Raw genomic sequence first — 24794 nt, 5'->3', positions numbered from 1 at the left:
CTCTTCAATTGGTAAGTTTTTAAATTTTTAGATCTATGATTCAAATCTCTTTTAGGGTATTTATAAATTGTAAAAATTATATTGGGGTAGGTTGGTACTGCTATTTAGGTTGTTTAGAATCATTAAAAGTATTTTTGATGTTGGATTTTGGGGTCTGCCATGGAAGTTACAGAAATTGCTTCGCAGGGGTGTTTCGAAAGTTCATTTCCGAAAACACCTCCATTCCCAGTTTCGGAAATGAACTTCCGAAGTGGTCCAGAATTGATTTTTTTTTCAATTGTTTCGCACTCTTATTGATTTCAATTGTTTTAAGGAACATGGCAGGCAACCTAGCACGCATCAGACAGGGGAGAGAGACCTAGAGTGTCGGCTAGACGCGAGCGGACGGCGCAACTGGCGTCGATGCAGGGACGGGGTCGTCGTGTGCGAGTACCCGTGTAGATGGACGAGGGTACATCCTCATCTGGATCCAGGAGTCGTCTGGCTCGGGTCTCTTCTTCCCGCCAGTAGGAGGTACGAGAGGAGGAGGAGGAGGAGGAGGCAGTTACATACCACGAGGCGGAGGAGGTACCGGATGTTGACCCTCCACACGGGGAGGAGGATGAGCAGGAGGAGGGCTACCCGGGAGGGCCCAATGACACGACCATGCTAATTACCTACCACGAGCACGTCGCTCGACGTATCTAGGGGAGAGGTATTTTTTATAATTTGCCTGACTTTATTATTTAAGCGTTTTTAATTTAGCTGTTTATTCAACATTTTCTTAACGGTCTAATTAACAGTGTTTTTTATTTGTTTTTGATGTAACAGGAGAGACAAACTTTGAAACAGGCGAACCACTCCCGGAAGATTTTCAGTCTCTTTAAACCAGAGGCGCAATGGTTTAACAACGCGGTGACAGCTTCAGGGCTAGGTGGGTTGTGCATGACAGGATATACCACCATCAGCCACGGCATGCAGGGGGCCTTTGTGGAGAGGTGGCATAGGGAGACGTCTTCTTTCCACTTACCGGTTGGGGAGATGACGATCACCTTGCACGATGTGCACTGTCTTATCCATTTGCCGATTAGGGGGATGCTGCTGGACCATTCCCGGATCCAGAGGATCGAAGCCAGTGAGTGGATGGCGCTCTATCTGAGTATAGAGCCAGTTATGGCTGACTATGAGTGTCAGACGACAAATGGGCCTCATATCCGGTTCATCATACTGAGCGCATATTTCGAGAACCACCTGGTGGCGGCGGCCGAATCCGAGGAGGTGGATAACGCCTTATTTGTGGAGTATCACCGTGCATGCGCTCTCCGGTGCTGGTTCATGTTTGTGGTAGGCGATGCACTCTTTGTGGACAAGAGTGCAAGATATGTCGACGTGACCTACCTCCGCTACTTCGTGGACTTGAATATCGTTCACAAGTTGAACTGGGGGTCAGCTATTCTGGTATACCTATACCAGAAGCTGAATGAGGCCTCCAACTGGAGGACCAGGCAGTTGACTGTATCCTGCACACTACTGACGGTACATTTCATTTTAATTGTTTCACATTTATTTATGTTTCGTATTTGTTTTTAATACATTATCGTGTTTGTGTTTCAGAGCTGGATCATCTCCTACTTCCCCCGCATCCACGGCTTCCGCGTTGATCCTGAGTACGAGAACGCCATGCCCAGGGCCGCCCGATACATTCTCCGGAGGGGGAACAATGCAGTGGGACCATACCGTGGGTACCTCGACCGCACGATGCACGATGACATCAGTTGGAGGCCATTCAGCGACTACACTGATGTTATCGCCTTTGACAGCATCTCGTTATATTCTGGTTGGTTGGCATGCGGGAGCAACACCATGGTGCGGTATCTTCCTAAGCGGTGCATGCGACAGTTTGGATTTGTGCAGATGATACCCAGGTCACCTTTTGAGGCTGCTCCCGACACAGTGACCCGAGTGTAGCTCACTGGCATATTTGAGGATTGGGAGCGTCATGTGGTCCCAGAGGAGTATCGTCGCATGCAGGTCACTCAGGACTGGCACAGTGTGGAGGGGTATGTCACATGGTTCTATCGGGTGTCACATCCTCTGATGACATCTGACGCTCCCGGCGCTCCTAAGCCAGCATACGAGGAGATCTTGGAGAACCAGCAGGCTGAGGATGACCATGCCATTGATCTCCTGCTGAACTGCCAGCGGATAGAGATGCTTGGGCGGTACGCGTTGGATCGAGCTATCATTGATCAAGGCGGTCTAGAGGCAGTCGCCGTGGTGGAGAGGATCGTCGGTGATGCGGGCCGTGCGGCGGCATACAGGTGACAGAGGAGGTCCCAGGGAGAGAGGGTTAGGCATACCCAGTAGGGGTTCGGGTTAATTTTTTTCGTATTCGGATTATATATTCCGCACACTATGACTCCGTTTGTATATATTATTTGAATTTTATTTATTATATTAGTATTTTACGTTGATATGTCGTTTGTTTTGTTCGGCTTTTTCATTTTGTACATATTATACGTTTTGTATATATTTCGTACGGGACTATTAGAAAAAGCATAAAAAAAAAAGAGACTTCTGCATAATTCGGAAATGCACTTCCGAAACACCCTAAAATCTGAAAAAAGGTGTTTTCGGAAGTGCATCTCTGAAAACACCCCCATTTTGGTGTTTTCGGAGATTTACTTCCGAAGTTTGGGAAAATTTAGAGAAAAAAAATACTTCGGAAATGCATTCCCGAAGCAGGGGTAAAGTGGGGTTTTCACTGGGGGTGACCCCCACAGGGAGGTGGATAAAGAAAAAACCTTATTTTTCCTATTATTTAAAGGGTACTTTAATATTTTGTTGGGTCATGATAAGGATTTCCAAAAGATCCAATTAGTTTTGTCTTAGTGTCAATTGGTGTAGCTGGTGACTTGTAAGAGGACATGACTGCTCGTTCTATAATTTCCTCTACATATTTCTTTTGAGATAATAAGAGACCACCTGTATGTTTAGAGACAGATATTCCTAAAAAATAACTCAGAGGACTCGAATCCTTCATAACAAATTCATAATGAGTTTAGACATAATGAGTTACGAAGAGCATTAGAGGAAGCATTGAGAACTATGTCATTTACATATAGAAGGATATAAGCAGTATTAGTATCGTGATGATATATGAATAAAGAGTGAGCTCAGATGCTGTGAGAAAAGCCCAATTGGACAACATAGTCGGTGAATCTTTAGTACCAGACATAAGTGCTTGTTTGAGATCATAAAGAGACTTCTTGAGGAGACATCTATGATCAGGATATTGTGGGTCACGAAATTCAGGAGGATGGTGCATATACACAATTTCATCGAGATTTCCATGCAAAAAGGCATTCTTGACATCTAATTGACAAAGACACAATGACTTAGATAATGCAATGCTAAGTACTATATGAATAGTGGCCAACTTAACAATAGGAATGAATGTTTCACCACAATCAACACCGAATTGTTAATTTTCACCATTACCTACAGGACGAGCTTTGTATCACTCAAAAGAACCATCAGATTTCATCTTGTGCTTGAAAATCCACAAACTTAGAATAACATTAACATTAGAGAGACGAGGAACTAATTCTCACGTCTTATTGTCAATAAGAGCATCATATTCGTCTATCATAGTCATTTACCATTTATGATCATTTAATGCATCAATGAGATTTGTGTGTAAAGGAGAAATAGATTGGTGGGATGATGTGTGTAGGTTGAAAAGCTTACGAGATTTTACAATATTATGTTGTGCTCGGGTAGTCATTTGAGGAGAATGAGGTGCAGAAGGGGAGATATGTGTGTTGATAGGTTGAGGTGAGGATGTAGGAATTGTTTTTGTAATGGAGGTTGGTGTTTGGGATGAGTTTTCATATATATTTGTGTTGTATTGCACATAGTCTTGAGATTTTTTATCCTTGAATATCTTAGAAATCTCAAGTGTTAAATATTTGATTATGTTGTATTTTTTATGCCCCTCTGATTGTATATCAAGTGCATCTTTTTGTCTTTTTATCTAAATTATTTTTTTAGAAGTTTACTGGAAGTCTCTTGCTAGGTTGCTTTAGCAAAGGAAGTCACTTGTTAGGTTGCTTGAGCAAAGAAAGTCTCTTACTAGGTTGCTTAAGCAGAAGTCTCTTTCTAAATTAATTGAACAAAGGAAGTCTCAGGTTGGATTGCTCGAGCAGTTTGTAATTAGTTTTTGATTATAATGAAAAATCTCTTGTTGGACAAGGGGACTGGACTACTCTCAAGTTATGGGAGGAACTGGGATAACTTTGTGTGTGTTTTTACTTATTGCTTATGCACTTTATATCTTTCCGCTACTATCAACTCTAAAATCAGTTTCTGAAGTTGTTTTAAAAAGTAAAAAGAATTCAAAATACACAATTCAACCCCCTTCTTATGTATTTTTCTTACCTTGAGTGATTAAAAAATCTGTCAATTTCTCATAGCACTTCATGTTGGCCTGTTTCAATACATATAGTTACTTCAGTAGCTTACACACTTGATTTGGTATGGGACTTGTAACTCCCTGAGGAACTGGCATGTACACTTCTTCATGCAAATCTCCATGCAAGAAGGCATTGTTTATATCTAATTGATGTAAATTCCAAGATTTTATAGAAGCTAGAACAAGTAATGTTCTCATAGTGGTGATCTTTGCAGCTAGTGAGAAAGTTTCTAAAAAATTGATCAAGTCCTTCCACTTGATTATAACCCTTTGGCTACTAGTCTAGCCTTGTGTATCTCAATTGTCCCATCTAACTTGTGATCCACTTTATAAACCCATTTTCTACCAATAGGTTTGACATTGAATGGTGGATCAACAAAAATTCAGGTCTTGTTGAGCTTCAACTTATCTAGTTCAAAATTCATGGCCTTTATCCAACACTCATGTTTGCTAGCTTCCTAGTAACTTATTGGCTTAGTGGGGGCAGATATAGAAAGAGCAAAGTGTTGTTGTGAAGAAGATAAATTATTCAAATAATGAAAATGATTAATGGGATAAGGAATGCCTGAGAATGTATGATCAACTAATTGCTTCAAGAGACTGCATATATAATCAGACAAGTGACTTGGCTTATGAGTAGGTTTGGTTGATCTTTTTTGATTTTGTGGTTGAGGTATTTGTTTTTCATTTGTATGAAGAGGTATGGATTGGTCATGACTGACTTGGTCATCAAGGTCATGTATAACAGGTCAAGTGGTTTTGCATTTGTCAGGATTTGTGAATTGAGGTAGGTCATGGTCAAGTGTGAGGTCAGCTTCATGATGTGTGGTTTTATCTAAGTAGTATGTCCATTGAAAATGTTGATTTGGATTATGGTAAGGCAAAATGTGATCATGGTGTATGACATGTCTTGACATAAAAATGGTTTTGGTATTTAGGTCTAACAAAGTTACTCCTTTAACATCTAGCTTGTAACCCAAGAAAACACTTTTCCTTGCTCTACGGTCAAATTTTGTTTTATGACTTTGTATAGTGGATGCATAACATAATGATCCAAATACTTTAAATCCATCCAGGTCAGGGGGTTACTTTAAATCTAAGGTAAAATGGTGATTTGTTTTGAAGAGTAACACTATGAATATGATTTATGAGATATGTGGCATGTGTGACTGCATAGGATCAAAAGTGTTTAGGTAATTTTGATTTAAACAATAAGGCTCTTCCTACATTCATTATGTGTTAATGCTTTTTCTCAACCCTCCCATTTAGTTGTGGGATTTCAACACAACTAGTTAGATGTTCAATACCTTTGGGTGCATAGAACTTAGGCATGTGGAACACGGATCCATTATATCTCCTAATTGTTTTAACCTTGCAATCATGTTGTTTTTCAATCATTAAAATTAACCTTAGAACAAGGACACTAACTTCATACTTATATTGATAGAGAATTATCTGAGTAAACCGACTACGATCATCAAGTGCAGTAATAAAATACATGTGACCATGAATTGATGGAATAGACAAAGGGCCCTATATATCAAAGAGAAAAAGTTCATAACATTGTGTAGCTTTGTAATTACTAAGCTGAAAAGGAAGCTTCTTATACTTTGCATAGTGACAAATGTCACATGCAACATCTTTATCTATGGATACAAAAGGAAAATCATGATGTTAAGCAAGTAATCTTTTGTTGGAAAGGTGTCCCGATCTGAAATGTCAAATGGCCTCTTTGGGAATAGAAGTAATGCCAGGTTGAGCTTGTGAGTGGGATGATGTTATGGTGGCTTGAGGTGTATCTTGTGCAGCAAGAAAATATAGTCCCTCTATCAAATCAGTTAAATCAATCATCCTCAGGCTCCTCTTTTCCTGAATTAAATATTTGTCATTATCAAATATTATTGTGCAGACAATGTCAAGACATAGTTTAGGTACATATAGCAAATTTAAATTGAAATCAGACACAAACAAAATATTTTGTGCTGTCAATTTTGGTGAGAATTTTACAGTGCTTGCATGTTTTGCTATTGCCATTTGTCCATTTGGTAATCTGATGTTAACTGGCACAATTTTCTTGTAATCATCAAAGATGTGGGCACTAGCATCTGAGTCAAATATTCATGATCCAATATTTGAAAGATTAAAAGAATATGAAATTCGAGCAATAATTGAAGTAGTATGCTTATTGATGTGAAATACATGATTCACTTTTTTAGTATAAGCATTGTGATTTGAGTTTGATGCATGAAGTAAATGCACAATTTGGTCATATTTCTCTTTAGTAAATCCATAATGGTCATTTCCTCTGTAGCTTTTAGAGTCATCAGCATCCTCCATCTCTTCATTCATTTCGAGACAAAATTGGTTAGTCATAATAGGAGTTTTACCAAAGTGTGGAGAAAGTCATGTTTCCTATAGCAAGTGTCAATAGTATGGCCATTTCTTCCACAATGTGTATAAACTTTCTTGTTACCGGGTGTGAATGAAGAACCATTGCCACGGCATCTTCCATGAGGTCTATGATATTCAACTGCATTGATGATGATCTTGGATTCATCTGATATGGAATGCTTGAATTAGCATTCATGTTGCATGACCATGGAGAAAATCTTGTTGATGCTAGGCAAAAGATTCATGAACAAAATTTGTGAACGTACCAAATCAAAAGAACCATTCAATCCAGTAAGGAATCAAATTGAACGAGTAATATCATGTGGATGCTTTGCATTTCTCAAACCTGTAATGCAAACACATCGATGCGGGAAAGAGCAAGTGGGAATAGGAAGGTATGCTTCGAGTTCTTCCCAAAGAACTTTTAAAGTTGTGTAAAATTCTGAAACTTAACGAGAATCTTGCTTCAAATTGAAATTTTCACATTGTAATTCAGATATGTGAATATAGTCACCATATGAGAAACGTTCTTTGAGTTCATTCCACAAGTCGACGAAATTCTCAAGAAACACAATGTTTTGAGCAATTGATTTTTCAACGGAGTTCATAATCCACAAATAACTAACATGTTGCATCTATTCCAAACTTTGAAATTTGGATCAAACTCAACTGGAACTGGTTTTGATCCATCAACAAAATGAAACTTGTTTTTGCCCCCAAGTGCACGTCTCATGGATCCTACCCATGCATGATAGTTGGAATGCGTGAGAATTTGTGTAACTGAAAATGATAAAGGACCATCTGAAGAATGTACATAATAAACGTTGCCAGGCTACTGAGAAGGATCTTGAATCGGAGCCACATGTGCTGCAGCATTACCAGCGTCGTTGATGACAACATTTGTACCTTGCACCATTATGTATGTTAAAAATTGGATAGAAACATGAGAGATTGATGCGCAGCAGAACTCAAAAGAGCTCAGATACCATCATAAAGTTTTGAATGAACATGATGAAAGTGAAGAAAGAGTGAGAGTTCAATGGAGAAGAAGAGAGAAAAAGTAGAAGTTTTTCATTGAAAATTCTTTAAGCCTAATAGTTAATATCTCCAATTTTCATTTGGGGAAGCCTTGAATATTAACACATATTGAGATATAATAAGTATTTGAATTCATTGTATAACCTTTTTTTTTATGAGATTTTCATGTTTACAAGAAACTTACATATTTTTCATTCTCATTTAAGTGGATGTATTTAGGTGCTTACTATAATTAAGGTTTAAATAATTTTTTAGTACATGTAAGTTGGCGTGTTTTTTTATTTTCGATTTTATATATTTTTTTTATAAGTGATTTTTGAATGTTGAAATCATTTTGGTCTAAATTCCTAGTGTTAAAATCTGCAAGAAAATTTGTGGAATTTTTGCGGATTTTCCTTTAAATTTTTCTGCAAATTTTAATTTTAGAGATTAAAACAAAACAAAAAAAAATAACATTCATGGATCATTTCTAAGAAATATAAGATACATTGACAAAAATTAAAAATACTTCAAATTACATGGACAAAAAAACTATTTAAACTTATAATTAATACTCCTTACATTCATATTTATAAACAAATTTTAACTTTTCATATTCATTGAATAAATGATGTATCTAGTCTTTATATCATCTAAATGCAATATTTATCAAATAAATTTAAAAAGTTAAAATTTACTTATAAATAGGAAGGAAGTAATTATAAATAGGAAGGAAGTAATTATTATTACTTGTTAAAGATTAATATCTAAGTAGCATTGTGACAGTCTTATTTAGACTAGACTAATAAGACTAGACCCGATATGTATCACATAATTCCATTCAATTACTCTCTTTTTGAAATTAGTATTAGTGTTTATGAATAAATGTCATTTCATATTTGTTATTAGTGTATGTAATTTATCATCTTAGGAGTGTTTTTTTTTCTTCATATATATGGATCCAAAGATTGATCTTAAAATGCTAAATTAAGGATGCAATATATTACTCACCCCACTTTTAAGGAGATAGCAATAAAATTGAAAATTTAGGCAAAATGGTCAAGACTTTAAAATAAAATAAAATAAAATTTACACGTATTTTCATCTCATTTCATGAACTTTTACCATCAAAATAATAGGTACATACCACATTATCTACAATTGTATCATACAAACAAGATGCAATATTTTCCAAAATTCTTATGCATCTGGTTCATTACTCAACTAGTGATTAAGGATATTAAGAAGTGCAACTCTTATTTTAATCAAACGCCTAAACAATGATTCAAGTCCTTCTTCAAAGTCTTGTATGCATGATCCTAAATTCACCAACTTATTTTGCAAATTTTCAACATCACTTAACTTGCTTCCAATGTTGAAAGCAAATAACTCCAAAGCATTATCCACTTTTGCAAACTCATTCTCATCTTCACTTTGTGATGATGAATTTGACACCCTTTTGCTATTCATAAGCTTTGAAACCAAAGACCAACTAGTTCTCTTTGTTTGTGTTCCACACATAAAATTCAACAATGACTCAAATATAGAGAAAGTTATCATTTCAACCTCTTTCAACAAACTAATTGTTGCCAAAGTTTGATAATCTTTGTTGTTGTTAATAGATAAAATACATTTATGTGTATTACCTTTCAAATTTTCCAAGGCTTTGAATATAGCCTTTCTCACCACTTTCCTTGAGGTCAAAAACTTCTTAACCTCTATCGTAACCTCTAATTCACCTCCTCTCTTTCTTCTTATAATCGATTGTAGCTCGCGGGCGCACTCTTTCGTGTGGAGTAATGCATCTTTCGTCGCGGTGCATGTGTCTAGAAGCCTTAAGGAACCTTCCAAAAACTCATCAACCCATTTCTCTTGGCTTTGTTTTACAAGTGCTTCTTGTGTTAGAGGTAGTTGAACCAATTTCTCAATGCATAAATGCAAATCTTGAAGGATGTTTAGTTTGTGGATGAGAGTTAAAGAGGAAATTGCATCATGGTTACTATTAGCACCCCCTAATTTTGATAAATGTTCATTGCATTGTAGAATTATAGGATGTGGCTTAGAAGGTAAACTATTTGAACGAGCATGGTTATGAGTTTTGGTGTTCAATGAAGAGAACTCCATTTTTTACAAGAAACTAAAATTGTTCAATTGAGTTGTTATAGCTTGCTATCTCCTAGGGTATTGAAGACTATATAAAGGATATGAAACATTAGGAATCTTATCTTAAAAAATATATAATTAAATGCTAAATTATAAAGATTTGTTGGTATAGTGTCTCCTCCATCCTATCTTTACAACTCATACTATTTTTTTTTTTTTGTATTACTTGTTAATTTTGTAATGATTTTGTAATCATGTTTGGCCCATTATTTTATGGTTCATTGTATCTTTATTATACATTACACGAGGGACATTGACATTTTCTATGGTGGTTGCAATTGAAATTAATTAGAGCTTGTCTTATGTTGAGAGTTATTTTATAAACGATTGTAGATATATGCATGCAAAGACTAGCTAGTTAACAAAACGCCAGCTAAGTAAGGCATGCACCTCTTAGGTAATCAATTTAGACTACTTGTCAATGATATCAATATTCATAACCAAAATTTTTTTTAGCACTTTCAAATTTCTAACAAACAGAACTTGGAAGGTGAGTGAATTAATTCAATAAATGACAATTGTAAGAGTTTTGTAAAAAAAATAAAATAAAATAGGTGTATTAGAAAATAGAAAATAAACTAATTTAAAAAGTTAAGAGTTTAAAATCAAACTGATACAATAGAAAACTGTTAATCAAATTGAATCAAAACGGAAATCACAAAAATTGGATTTGATTTGGATTTGACTGAGTCATTTACTAGCAGAACTCTGTGGTTCAGTTAAATTTGCAATTTAAATTTTACAAATCAAATCAAACTGAACCGCATTATGATACAAAATCTTATTAATCATTATATATTTTTGGCTTAATTATAATTTTGGTCCCTCTATTATCCTTTTTTTATTCTCTATTTTAAAATCCAGAATTTTAGTCCCTTTATTTTAGTTTTTTTGAGGATTTTAGTCCCCTTACAAATATGAAGGCAATTTTAAATAACATGGAGCTCACATTGAAGGCATGTTCAACATAAATCCTAAATAAAAATAGCGTTTTTGAACACTTCACTGTTGAACTGGCACTGACACACCATCAACCATTACTATTTCATCAACTAGAATAGAAATGCCATCTTCGAGAATATCCCACAACTCATCATCAATATCAATGATATGAGTATACATCTTACTTTTCCACCATTCAAACTCTGTTGAATCTCCACTAGAGATAGGAGGTTTAGAGATATAGTTATTCTTTTCAGAAGTATTATAATCATGACTAACATTATAGATACCACTATCACCATATTCAGTTGTAGGTATATTTTCTCTCAGGATCTTTTATGTACCACTGTTAAGTGTTAGGGTCTGTTTGGTTCAAATGAGAGGAAGGGGAGGGGAGGGATTTTAATGGAGGGAAGGGGAGGGGAGGGAGGGGATTTTTTGTAATTATATATATGTTTGGTTCAAACGAGGGGAGGGGAGGGAAGGGAAGGAATTTCGTTTAAAAATATGTTTGGTTCACGAGGGGAGGGGGGGATTTTAATAATAATTTACAATTTTATCCTTGTAATTTTATATATGATATGATATTCAATTGTAAAAATTTCATAAATATTTTCTTGAAAATAATATTTGTATAACTGAGTGATTAAAAAGTCATAACTTATAGCATAATATTAAAAAAATTGAGTGCATTTGATTCGTATTATAACTCTCGACACAAAATAAACTATGTGTTGATAACAACTCCCGAATACATAAAATAAATTATAATAAAAAACAAAAAACTATAGTAGTTATAATTTTTATTAAATAAAAAAAATAAAAAATAATTTGAAGGTGAAGAATAATTATAATAAGTTGATGGACGGCTTGGAAGCAATAGAGAAAAAATTAAAAAAAGAAAAGTAGGAACATGAAAGAAAATAATATATTTAAAATAATAAAATAAAATTGAGGATATTTTAGTAAATATATTAATTTAGTTAATATTAAAACTCAGATCCCCTCCCCTCCCCTCCCCTCCGAATCCCCCCGATTCGGGGGAACGCAAAAAGTGTCATTAGGAGGGATTTTGCTCTCCTCCCCTCCCCTCCTCTCCCCTCCTAAAAATTGAACCAAACACATTTCATTTTAAATATTCCCTCCCCTCCCCTCCCCTCCCCTCCCCTCCCCTCCCCTCGCTTTACCTCGAACCAAACACACCCTTAGAGTACATACCAAGCGTTCTGATGCTAAATGAAGGTGAGAAAAACACAAGAATGTGAGATTGCCTTATGTTAACTATTTCATTCTTTGTAAAGATCTCTTATCATATTCTGAACACAATGTCAAGAATCTGAATTAGAGTTAAGTGTTTAGTAGCTGATTAAAACATTTCAGAGGTAGAGAAGAAAGAAATACACAAATGATATATTATGGTTCCTCTAACAAGTCAGGAGTAGTACAATTCCCTTTTACTTCCAATAACTTTTTACTTTAATCAAATCTGGTTACAAATGCTCAAGCATACAAGTAAGAGACTTCTAATTCTCAAGCACACAAGCAAGAGACTTTTGATGCTCAAACCCTTAAGTAAGATACTTCTAATGCTCAAGCACACAGAAAAGAGACTTTCAGATGCTCGAGCACACAAGCAAGAGACTTCATACAATCTAACAATTACATATGAGATTGTTTAAAAGTTACACCTTATATACAATCAGAGGTGTAATCAAGATACAATGCAAAAGACTCTTAAGACTTGAGAATTTATAAGAATTTAAAAGAAATTCTAAGTTGAACTTGTGCTTTTATTTTGACATCGTAACAGCTCTTGTTTGTCAATAGTTCATTTGGTACTTTATCTTCAAGTCTTTAGTTCCTTAAATAGAGAAACATAAAAGAGACGTTGGAGAAGAAATCTTGCACAAGTGAGTCTATGAGAAGCATTCATCAAAGATGTTGATATGTTTCTCCAAATGGTTAAAACCTCGAAAAAATACTTTTGAAAATTCTTAGCTTCAAAAGAAATTATTTGTTCCATCCCTGTTGTCTTTGATCTTGAATCTTCATGTGATCAGAAGAAGGCAAATTGCTCTCAAAGTCTGATAGTGACCTACCAGAGTTTCGCTTTAACTGACTTCTGATTTTGTGTCTTCACAGTCTGGACCTTTAGAGGTTGACCTTCTTCAAAGCTTGAGTCTTTAGAAGTTGACTTCCTCTTCACAATTTGGATCTTTAGAGGTTGACTTTCCTAAAATTTGAACTCTTCAGAGTCTTCTTGGCAAGCTTCAGAGTCTGAGTTCAGGTTTTGATCCCTCAGATTCAGATCTTCAAGCTTCTGTTTAATGTTCAATCTCGATGTTAGAACTTAACTTGCAAAACAAGTTTATAGGCTATGGTCTTGCACACTTGAACATAAGTGAGTATACCCAATTGTTTTTTAAATACTTTGTTACCATCAAAATCTTAGGGATATGGTACAAATCCATTTTGTTCCAACACACCAGGGATAGTGAGACCCCAAAACAACGATTCACCCACTTCAAAAAAAATGATTCACCTAAGTGTTTTGTAGATGTACCTACGGAACATTCTGTTATATTTTCAAATCAACTACATCTCACTCCTAAACTCCAATTTTTTTAACAAAAATGAAATATCAAATTATAGTAAATCAAAGTAATTGGAAAACCTCAATTGCACTACTTTTTTTTTAATCAATAAAATATTGGATTAATTCAAAAAACGGTTACAACCCAAGGTGATCAAAATGATCCAACCTTAACACTAGTTCTTACATCAATAGTTGAGCCACACTATCGCTATATTTCCTAATTCTCCATCCTCTATGTATGCAAGTATTTTTTATATTATCTACAACTATGTTTCTATCATAAGTATCCCCAAAGCAAGTGTCATTCTTATACTTCCAACAACAGTATATAGTTTCAGCAGCAGCCATCTTCATAAGGCCACATTTTTTACCTTTTCCACTACAGTATCTCATGATCCAATCAAGTTCTCCCTGCCATTGATCAGGCGTGTGGGCTACCCCAATCCACAGTAAGATCTCCTGCCAGATAGCTATCATAGGCTAGCAACAGAAAAAGAGATGCTTCTGAGTTTCCTCTTCCTGGCAAAAACAACATTTAGTTTCAATAGCCATACCAAATTTCTTCAGCCTCGATTTTGTAGCAAGTTTCTGATGACAAGCGAGCCAGAGGAAGAACAGAGCTCGAGGCCTTGCTATATTGCTCACCAGAAGAGTGTGCCATGCAACATTAGGCTCCAGTTGAAATAATCCTCTATACATCTTGCTCATGTGGAACTTCTTTGCCAACAGACTTTTATCCCACTACTCAAGTATTTCTGCAATGTGAGCTCTAGTGTTAAGTATGCTCTTATAGACCCATGAACTTCTTTGCACTACTTTGATTTACTATAATTTGATGTTCCATTTTTGTTATAAAAATTGAGTTTTGAAGTGAAATGTAATTGATTTAAAATATTACAGAATATTTCGTAGGTATATCTACAGAACACTCTATTTTCAAAACCTTCCGTAGATATAGCTACGGAATATTTTATTTAGTCTGGGATTTTCCCAAGTTTCGCCATGTTTTAACGCTTCCGTAGATGCACCTACGGAAAAAACCAATTTTTTTTTAAAAAAAAAAGGTGCTACCAGAGGTGGATTGAGATTTTTTTCTTAATTTTTATATATATTTGAATTTGATATTTGCTAGTGATGGGTTATTTTATTAAAATTTGTTTAATTTTCTCAATTAATTTCTAATTCTTAATTTTGATTACTAATGGTTCTTTTCATTATTAATTCTTAATTTTGAAGAGTTAAAGAGTCTCAAGCATGAGCTTTTGATAAATTTTTAATAAAAGAACCCGAAGTTCCAAGTGAAAGTCTTTATATTGATAATATTGATGTTGAAAATTTTGATAGTGTACCCATTGAAAATGATAATGTTGATAGTGTGCTTGTTGAAAATGATAATGTTGAAAGTATGTCCATTGAAAATGTTGATAGTGTGCCCGTTGAAAATGATAATATTGATAGTGTGCTCATTGGTGATGAAGTTAATAATGATGATGATGATAATCTTGAGGAAGTTAATAATGATGATGATAATGTTGATTAAGATATATTTGATCCAAGAAATTGGGGTCGTCTTCAAGAAAGGCTTAATAGATTGGCATTAATAGCAGTTGAAAATGATATTTTAGAAACAGTAAATTATGAAAATTTATTTCATGAATTTGCTTCAAAAAGTCTCCGTAGGAAGGCTCTTTTTAAATAGTTAAATACTTTAAGTTGTATGAAATGATGTTTATAGTTTAAACAATATTTTAAATGTTTTGGTGTTTCATTTGATTAATATATAATTTCTTTATGCGTTATTTTCAATTATTAAAATTGTTATTTTATTTTTAAAGTTTAGGCCCATTTTTTAAATTATAACAGGGCCCCAGACCTTACTGGACCGGCCTTGCAATGACTATATCCTTCAAACCCTCACCCTGACATTTAAATGCGAGGGCTTAGAGGGCAACTGTTTTGAACCGATCATATCTCCTTTGATCCGACCACCTTGAGACGAAACATTTTGGATTTAGGTGTATCCGCAGGATACTCAATCGACTTCGAGAATATTCTCCGGACCACCAGACTATCATGTATCCAGCTGCACGAGATTCAAGCCTCAAATTCATCTAACGGTCACCTGCATTCCACGCCTAAAAGATAGTGAGACAATTATTCATCTTCCCTATATATATGAAATGACACTATTTCATGTAACAAATTTCAAACACAATTTGAATACTCTCTCATCATTCACATTCTGATTTGAATGTTGAAATGCTAACTTTACAAATACACCCTCACTCCGTCGTATTGAAAGCCCTACTCTATTGCAACTTCCACAACTCTTCATATTTCTGGTTCTAAAACAGAACAGAAACTATCAAGAAAACTGATGGAAAAGAATCCATGGACGAATCAAGCATAGTCAAAGTGGCAGTGATGACAAGACATTGACCAAACAAAAATGAAGAAGTCTAGCAATTGTGCTAAGATTTACGATGATAATAGTTCCAGCGTCAAACTTTAATCCTATCATGCACGAAAAAATAAACATATTGATGTAAAATTTATTTATTTTAAAAAGACTTAACCAAAAATGAAGCGATAACCTAGATTCACTATTGCACAAAAGTTCAAGTGGTTGACAACATTATGACCAAACCATTGAAGATGGGAGACATTTAGCTCATTAAGAAATAGCTTGAAACGTGTGACTTAAATAGCAAGTAATCTGTTTTGTTTTAATTGATTCGTTATAAACCAATTTGATATCTCATTGTAAATCAGTTTAAGGGAGTATATTAGTGTATGCACTCATATTTTAAACTATTGGACCTATATTAGATCAAGTGGTGGATTTTTGTCTATGATCGAGTGGAACTATGAGGAAGGTACTGAGAGATATTATTGTTAAATAATTTTCTCTAGCATAAGTTTGAGTGAGTTCAGACGGTGATAGTGTACCGTAGATTTAGATGTGCTGTCAGAGAGATATCATTAGGAAAGTGTCTGTTAATTTGATTGTCACCATAATTGCTAGAAAACAAGTATCAAGTTGTTCGTTGCATATAAATGAAATTGAGCCCATAAGATGGAATTGATCATTACTCAACAACCAATCTAATAATCAACTTTAATATTGATTCAAATATTAAGTGGGGTCAACAGAAATAATATGCATGCATAAAAAATAAAATAAAAACAAAGACTATAATTAGATCAAAACATCTATATTATACTGATAAAAGAAAGCAACTAAGATTATTGAGCAAAGATTTTATATATAATCATTAGCAATAGCTCGATAGTTACATTCATGTACAAATCTTCATGTAGTTGTGAAGGTATGGATCTACGCATTTTAGCTCATTTTAAGATTTGGTTTGAAATTCGTATATTTGATTTGAATTTCACTAAGTATTAATAATTTATATGTTGAGACTAGGGGTGGGAATAGGCCAGGCCGGCCTACAGGGGCCTATAGCCTAGCCTACTTAAGGTCAGGCTAGGACAGGCCTATTTGATAAAAAGGCCAGGCTTGGGCTTCTTTAAAAGCTTATTTAATAAAATAGGTCAGGCCTAGACTATTAAAAAAACTTATAAAATCTTGTAGGCCGGCCTATATTTTCATATATATTAAAATTAGTCTAAATAGGTTGGCCAATATATGCATATATATTAAAAAAAGTGTTAAATAGATTAGTCTATATATGCATATATATTAGAAAAAAATACTAAATAGGTCGGTCTAAATGTTCATATATATGCGACCTATAAGGTTTTTTAAGTAATATGAATTAATTGAAAATATTAATAAGAAAGAGGCTTTTAAATAGGCTTTCAGGTCAGGCCAGACTTTTAAAAAGGCCAGGTCAGGCTGAAAAAACGAGTCTATAGTAGATCATAGGCCAGGCTCAGGCCTTGTAAGTTTATCGTAGGTCAGACCCAAGCCTTATAAAGCCTAGCCTAGCCTATTCCCACCCCTAATTGAGACAGTCCAAATCTTCAAGTGGTTGCAAAGGCATGGATTTGCACTCATTTTAGCTCATTTTAAAATTTGGTTCGAATTCCGTTAAATATTAATAATTTATGTGTTGAGACACTTCATTTCGAATTTTGTTTTGGTTTAAAATGAAACTCCCGCAAATAAACAATGGGATTGATTCCTTTAAATTTATCGGTCGCAAGACCAAGCTTTAAAAAAATCATATATGATTATGTGACACTTTATCTACTTAATTGTTGATATGGTCATTTTAGTCGGTTGTCCTTTGATTAGAGATGAAATTTAAGGTGTAGTTTGGTTTGACCTATCTAGTAAAAATACTAAGGTTAGATTTTTTAAAATAGTCTATTTAGTTAAATAGGTGAAACTCACACTATTACAAAAATTTATAAAACTTTATAGACGGATTTATATATACATATCTATTAAATTGACTAAAAAGTATATAAAAGAGTTCGAAGTATATAAAAATAAATATACTTTAAATGGGTATGTATCATATCCATTTCCTAAAAAAAATAAAAAATTCTATTATAGATTTATGTGTATAAAATTAAATAATTATTAAATATATGTTACATGTTTGAATTATGTGTTTCATTTACATATAAAATTATAATTATGGAGAAAATAGAAAGAGAAAAAATAAAGATGAAAATGGAAAGAGAGAAAAATTAAGAGGATTCTAACCCGCCTATAATAGACCATAAATCAATCTCAGGACTAAAAACCAACCTCTAATTTCAAGGCCATCATCACAGTTGAATCCTTTTAAGGGGGCAACTTCTCTACCCATCAAAAAAAGTTGGGTAGTGTACCTCCAACCAATCACATGATTCCATCTCATTTAACACATTTAATTATTTATTAAAATACTACAAATGTTTGTTGTTTTTAAATATTTTACAAAGGAGGTAACCTTACCCAACTTTTTGAGTTGGGTAAATAAGAATTCACCTCCTTTTAAATTTCCCAAGGCCTTCTTTAAAACTTTTTCTTCCTTGCCTACTTCCTTAATGACAAGCATTTCCTAAGCATGCATGAATTCAACCTCAAACACAGATATGAGTCTATAAGCTTATTATGCTGTTTACAAGCCATTATTAATTTTAAAAAGATTGGCAATATTTTCCATTTGGAATGTAACACAACTAGTGTTATATAGTTTGTTGCTTGCTTAGCAAATATTATATTTAGATCAAACATTTTCGTAGCATTTGTAATACCAATGTTCCAAATACCTTAAGGTGGAACTTGAAACACTTATGAAAAAAACTGATAATATGAGAGTTAACTACTGGATCGAAATAACGCAAACATTATGTTCAACAACATCCAATGAGTTTATCATATTTTCAAACTGTTGACATTGCTAAGTAAAAAAAATGGGTTTGAATAATGGTATTAGTACTCATTATAAACCTAATCAAATTTTTTCCACAATGCAGATTCAATTAAATAAAATTGGTTCGATAAGACAAATGACAGAATACCATAAAACACTAAGTTAGATGCCAAAAACACAAGGATACAAGAAAATCTCAACCTATCGATTCAGCAGGAACTAATACAAGCTTGTATAATGTGCATCTCAAAATTGGAAAGAGCATTACATAAAAACCTCTATTGATACTCTCTTTCGGCTACACTTAGGTGTTTGTAGCCCTGGTGTAAATCTGCTGGCTTGCATGGGCAGATACCAACCTGATTAAACCTTTAGCCATCAAGTCCCTTATAGCCCTCCTTGCAAGTGATCCATTAATCTGCATAATGCGTGTGCAACAATATTATAATGATTGATAAATTAATTTCTGGGATGTCACTTTAATCATGTAGTCTCATGCAAGGGTGTTTGCATAGGATATGAGTGCATGTGCAAGAAAGCATATTAGCATTGATACAATTACAGAAAATATAATGACACAAGATACACAGAAAACAAACATTAACGTATTTAGTGGAGAACGACAAACTGTTTTCAAGTGCATAAAGAAACATCTCTGGGTATTTAGTGGAGAATGACAACTGTTTTCAAGTGCATAAAGAAACATCCCTGGGAAAGGCAGTGTTTACGCTGCATTAAAAATAAGAAATCTAAGGCTCTAACTTTTTAATAAGATGTGAGACTTTGGTACTGCACTATTGTGATGGAAGAAGAAGAAATATTAGCTAGGGTAATTCATTATTATGAATAACGAAAACAATTCTAAGAAATGCAAGAGTCAAACAATTCTAAAAAAATCTCAGAAACAACTGCATCTACATTGTGCTAAACATCAAACATAAAACATAGATGTGTTGTTGCAGAATAAAAAGTGCATTAAGTGCACAAGAATTATGTACCAATCTTCGGTAAATGACCATCTCTTAAAGCTTAAACAAATATATGTAATTTGTACTACTAAGAGTATGCTTATCTGTTCAGTGACATCATTCTCCAAAAAATCTAATCTCTGTGATATCTAATTTGTGATTACTAATAAAAATTGGTTAAAAGATCTAAAACCAATATTAAATTTTCCAACATGCAGAGTGCAGATTTAAGGGTGAGACTGAAAATTAATAATGAAAATCACCAATCAATTGCATAAACAAATATATGCTGTCAGAAATCTACTCTTTGTGATTCCTTCCCTATGCACCTAAAACTGCCGAAATATTACATGGAGCAAATATTCCTTCCATGACTAGACTTGGCAATTGAAATTATAACTTAAATCATACAAAACTAGCATAACCATTAACATAACATGCATCAAACAACAACCAAACACAATTCAAATATATTATCACAAATATAGAGTAAAAATTAAGTAATACCCTCAAACGATCGGAGAGAACTGAAGGAGTAATGAGCTTGTATTTGGGTGCTTCAGTTAGGAGCTTATCATAAGTACCCTGATCAAACAGCACCATGTTGTTCACCTTCTCCTTTTGCTTTCCTTTGCTCCACTTCTGCAAAACACAAAAACATAAACCTCTTAATATCACACTCAAGTATCACATTATACAAATCACAAAATTAACCTTTCCAAAAAAAAATGCACCCTTGTTTGGATAACCCATAAAAAAATTATAAATGTAAAGGATCTAAAAAACAATTATTTCTTGAAAATCATAGGCAACAAACAATGTATCAAAACTCTGAAATTCACTATTTATCACTTATGATGAAACAAAGCAAAATACAAAATAAAAAAAAATAATAATAAACTTTAAAGGAGAAAACCGAACCTTCTTCTTCTGCTTGCCACCACCAGATTTGGCTGGCTTGGAGGACGGTGGAGGGGCCTTTTCCTTCTTTGGAGCCTGCGAAAGTAACATACAAAACCAATTAGAGATACGAGCATTGCAGAAATCAGGAACAGATGAATTTAGAATATGGATGAAGAATTACACACCATGATTGCGGTTGGGTGGGAGGAGCAAGACTCTGGTAGAGGCGCGAGTTGTTATCAGTAGAGACGATGGCAAACCCTAGGGATTTATTAGATGCAGTTTATATTGGCTTCTTTAAGCTACGTCGTTTGGTCCCAGTGTTCTTTTAAACGGGCCTATGTGCAGGCCCAGTAGGTTTCAGCTCAAATGTTATGAAACTTTTTTTTAAAATTTTTAAATATTTATTTTTCACTCAGACATAAGTAATAAGTTTTTTGTTATAATAACATATGTTTTTTTTATATGTTAAAAAGTTTCAATTAAAATATTTTTTTTGAAGTATTAAATTTTAATTGAAAATTTGTTCCGCTCGAAAACCAAAAATGGATAGAGTTGGAAAATTGATGATCTTGAATAATGGCTCGAATATCCTTCACAGAAGCACGGGGTAAACTTGCATGGTTAGCACTCCAAGGTCTAAGTCAGTTCAAGATTCAAGATGAGAGTGGTAAAGATTGAAGATCAGAGAATGTACTTTATCTCTGCGTGTGAACTCATTTTATATCTTGGGTCTAGTGGAATGGATTTGAGATGAATTGGACCTTTGGCCAGTCCAAAGCAGTTGCCTCCAAGGCTTTGTTGGACACTGAAGGAGTCAAGGAATGCCTTAAGCGATGTTGGTCGACCTCCAGGATCATAATGTTATATTTGTGAGAGTGTCAAACAGGTGCGACATCAAGGTACTTGCCTAGCATGACATTGCTCAGGTCATATGAAGAAAGGGTCATATCACGACTCCCTAAAAGGTAGGTAGTCAACAATATTCTTTCGTCTAGGCCCAAAATGCCTCTATAAACACTTCTCCCCTAGAAGGAGAAGAGGACAGATCATAACTTACACATAATACACAAAGCACAATGCTAATATACATAGCCTCTCACATTACATGAGTAAATCCTCTAAAACCATTGTAATATAACCATATGAGTGGATCCTTAGAGACGTTCAAAGCACTAGATCCTTAAGTGGGATCCTTGTCGCCCTCAAAGGCGATCAAAATACAAGATCTGTAGTGGGATCCTTGCCGTCCTCAGAGACAATCAAAATGTTGGATCCCTAAGTGGGATCCTTGTCACCCTATAAGGCAACCAAAATGCTAGATTCTCTAAGAGTGATCCTTACCACCATAAGAGGTGATAGAAACCCTAGATCCCTAAATGGGATCCTTGCTACCCCAATGGACAACCAAAATGTTGGATTCCCTAAGAGTGATCCTTGCCACCATAAGAGGCGGTCGAACTACTTACCTAAGTCGGATCCTTGTTGTCCTTTAAAAGTAATCAAACCTCCTAGATCCTTAAGAGGAATCCTTATTGCCCCTAGTGATAGCCATGGTGTTGGATTCCCAAGAGGGACCCTAGTCCATCACACGGGATATCCATAAAAGGCCCTGCCAGCATGGAAGTGATTTAAATCGCCCAATACTACTGGTGACCTACATAGGGGCAAACCTCCCTTTTTTTAAGGGCATCAGAAGCATTTTGATACTACTTCTTCGCCAATTTAAAAACATCCTCCAACTTAGTTACCCGATCAGCCAGAGTAGTAAGGGAACCGTGAATCTTCACCTCCCTTTGCAAAGAGTTAGCAGCTTTGACCTTCTCCTGCAATGTCGTAACCTCCCCTTGGAGATTATACCACCTTAGTTTCATAGCTCCACATTTCCTTTTCCAAGTATCTCCTTCCTTGGCGGGATCGCCTGGAGCTGAGGTATTGCCCCTGCCAGAAGAAACTACGAAGAATATATAAACATCCATGTACATGCTAAGAGTAATATTGGAAACAAGTTCCAATTCCTTCCCCTTAGAGAGATTTTAAACGAAGGATAAATTTGAAGCCAAAACAGTAGTGGAAGCCTCCTCAGGAGTGAGAGAAAGTCGGGAAGAGAAGACTTTCGACATCCGCATGAAGGGGGTTATTTCTCTTGAGGCATCACCCCCAATGACACGAGTTTGTTTTGAAGTAACCTCTTTCTTGGGGGCATTGATCTTCATCCCGTGCTCTTTTTGTTGAAATTTAAGGTAAGGATGACTCCCATACAGTTAAAGTGGCCACAACACCCATAAGCTAATCTACCTCGGGTGCAGAAGTAGGAGTCTCTGTAGCCGGATTAGAATAAGGGGTCGGATTAGGAGTAGTGGTTTCCAGAGGAGCTAGTGAAGAAGTAGTAGTCCCAATATTTACCACGATCTTAATACCTTGAACATTTGCAAGGTTGTAAAACAACTTCAACTTGTTCACCTTTTTCCATGTTATCTGCAAAAAGCAATCACGCGTATGAAAAAAGACTTCACTCTCACCAAATATCTCCTCCCTCTTCTCCTGGATAACAACACTCACAATGGGATAAGTGTCAATCTACCTTTTTCTCACATCGGTAAGGGGCACCTCATTGAGGTCAAACCCCTCCTCATAGTCAAGCTCCTAAAACCAAGATGGTATTCCCCCTTAATTGCCACCTCGTATGGAGAAAGAAGGCCCAACTTGGTGGAATTAGAATGAACATCCTAGTTAAAATGGATTTTAGACCAATACTTTGGGTATAAACTCCGGCAAAACCAAGGAGAAATGGCAGAGAGGTGGCAAAAAGTGAGATGAGTTACGGGCATAAGGGACTTTACCAGCACGAAGCACCCCATTAAATCACCTCAATCTTGGGAGAAGATGTCAAACCAAGAATTTACTTGGTGGAAGTTGATAAGTGCCAAAATGTAGTTATTTTGTGTATGTAAATAGTGGCACTTATCGATACTTTTTGTTAATACCATTTGAATAATTCTCCGTTTTCGTGTAAAATTTGTATACTTTTTGAATAGTGTATTTTCATATACCTTTATACCATTTGATAGTTTTTGTATCTTTTTGTATGTATTTTTGCGTATTCGGAGCCTTGAGGAATAAAGTGTCAAAGACACAGCTGCGAGCGCAAAGTTGGAATAAAGAATAAAGTTTTGGTGTAGGGCGCGTCGCGCCCTCTCTATAAGAATAAATTCTGGCAGATTGTAGGGCGCATTGCGCGCTCTGCATAATTTTGTTTTTCTATAAATAGACAGCTTTGTTATTTTAGGGTTTTATCACCTCTTCTTGGACAAAGTTGAGATCTGATCCATTCTTTGTAGTATAGAGGTTCAAGCAAAACTATTGGCTGGTTCATCATGTCGATTGAACGCGGGTGGTCTCCGATTGTGTCGAAAACATGAGAAGTTTCCTCTTGTTCTTCTTCTTCCCTATGACCCATTCCAATGGTGGGTGTTGTATGTATATTTTTCTCCTCTTGTATGTACATTTGTTGATCTTGGGATCGTATATATATTTGCTTTACAAATCATTATTGGCGTGGTTCATGATCTTTTTGCTTAAATGCTTCAGGTTTGTGTTGTTGCAGAAATGGACAACATAGATCTTGATTAGGAATGATATATATTAGTTTCTAAACTCTATACATAGATTTAGGGCTAATAATCACAATGGGTATCGAGTTCAATGCCTCTGTGCTGTTTCGATCGGTGGAGAAATCTTTGAAAGAGCAATACGGTTGAGCCCTCATCGGTGTTGCAGAAACGGACACTAATGAGTGGCGTCTCAAATGATGCTTGGTGATTTTGATGTGTATTGTGGGTGTGTTACGATGAGATTTTCATATTCAAGTATTCAACGGGTTGAGTAGAAATACGATTCCAGAATGAATTCTCTTAAGATACAATAGATTGTTTATTTGCTTTATTTACTTTTCCCGCATTTTACTTTCTGTAACCCAAAACCAAACTTAGAATACGAGAACATTGAACGACAATTTTTCTCTA

General features: G+C 35.1%; 2 protein-coding genes across 2 annotated transcripts; both read right to left on the bottom strand.

The window, feature by feature from the left end:
* Window positions 1–8933: 8933 nt before the first annotated feature.
* LOC131623475 (uncharacterized) lies at window positions 8934–10012 on the bottom strand. The gene has a single exon (XM_058894482.1). It carries the CDS (start codon window positions 9983–9985, stop codon window positions 9086–9088), a length of 900 nt encoding a protein of 299 aa, XP_058750465.1. The 5' UTR covers window positions 9986–10012; the 3' UTR covers window positions 8934–9085.
* Window positions 10013–19082: 9070 nt separating this feature from the next.
* Window positions 19083–21090, bottom strand: LOC131623474 (small ribosomal subunit protein eS25y). Its single transcript, XM_058894481.1, has 4 exons — window positions 20955–21090; window positions 20788–20862; window positions 20374–20508; window positions 19083–19316 (listed from the first exon to the last, which is right to left on the bottom strand). The coding sequence occupies exons 1-4, from the start codon at window positions 20955–20957 to the stop codon at window positions 19203–19205; spliced, it is 327 nt and encodes a 108-aa protein (XP_058750464.1). The 5' UTR covers window positions 20958–21090; the 3' UTR covers window positions 19083–19202.
* Between the last annotated feature and the right edge of the window lie 3704 nt (window positions 21091–24794).

Source organism: Vicia villosa, unplaced genomic scaffold (genome assembly GCF_029867415.1).
Source record: "Vicia villosa cultivar HV-30 ecotype Madison, WI unplaced genomic scaffold, Vvil1.0 ctg.000073F_1_1, whole genome shotgun sequence".
Taxonomy (NCBI): domain Eukaryota; kingdom Viridiplantae; phylum Streptophyta; class Magnoliopsida; order Fabales; family Fabaceae; genus Vicia; species Vicia villosa.
This window is presented reverse-complemented; position numbering and strand designations above follow the sequence as displayed.

Bases quoted from the DNA above. Each gene is read 5' to 3' on its own strand.
- LOC131623474 (XM_058894481.1), bottom strand. The intron at 20,509-20,787 runs GTTCGGTTTTCT...TGTGTTTTGCAG, and splicing joins GTGGCAAGCAGAAGAAGAAG to AAGTGGAGCAAAGGAAAGCA. The intron at 19,317-20,373 runs GTATTACTTAAT...CGCATTATGCAG, and splicing joins TTCTCTCCGATCGTTTGAGG to ATTAATGGATCACTTGCAAG.
- LOC131623475 (XM_058894482.1), bottom strand. From the start codon at position 9,985: ATGGAGTTCTCTTCATTGAACACCAAAACTCATAACCATGCTCGTTCA.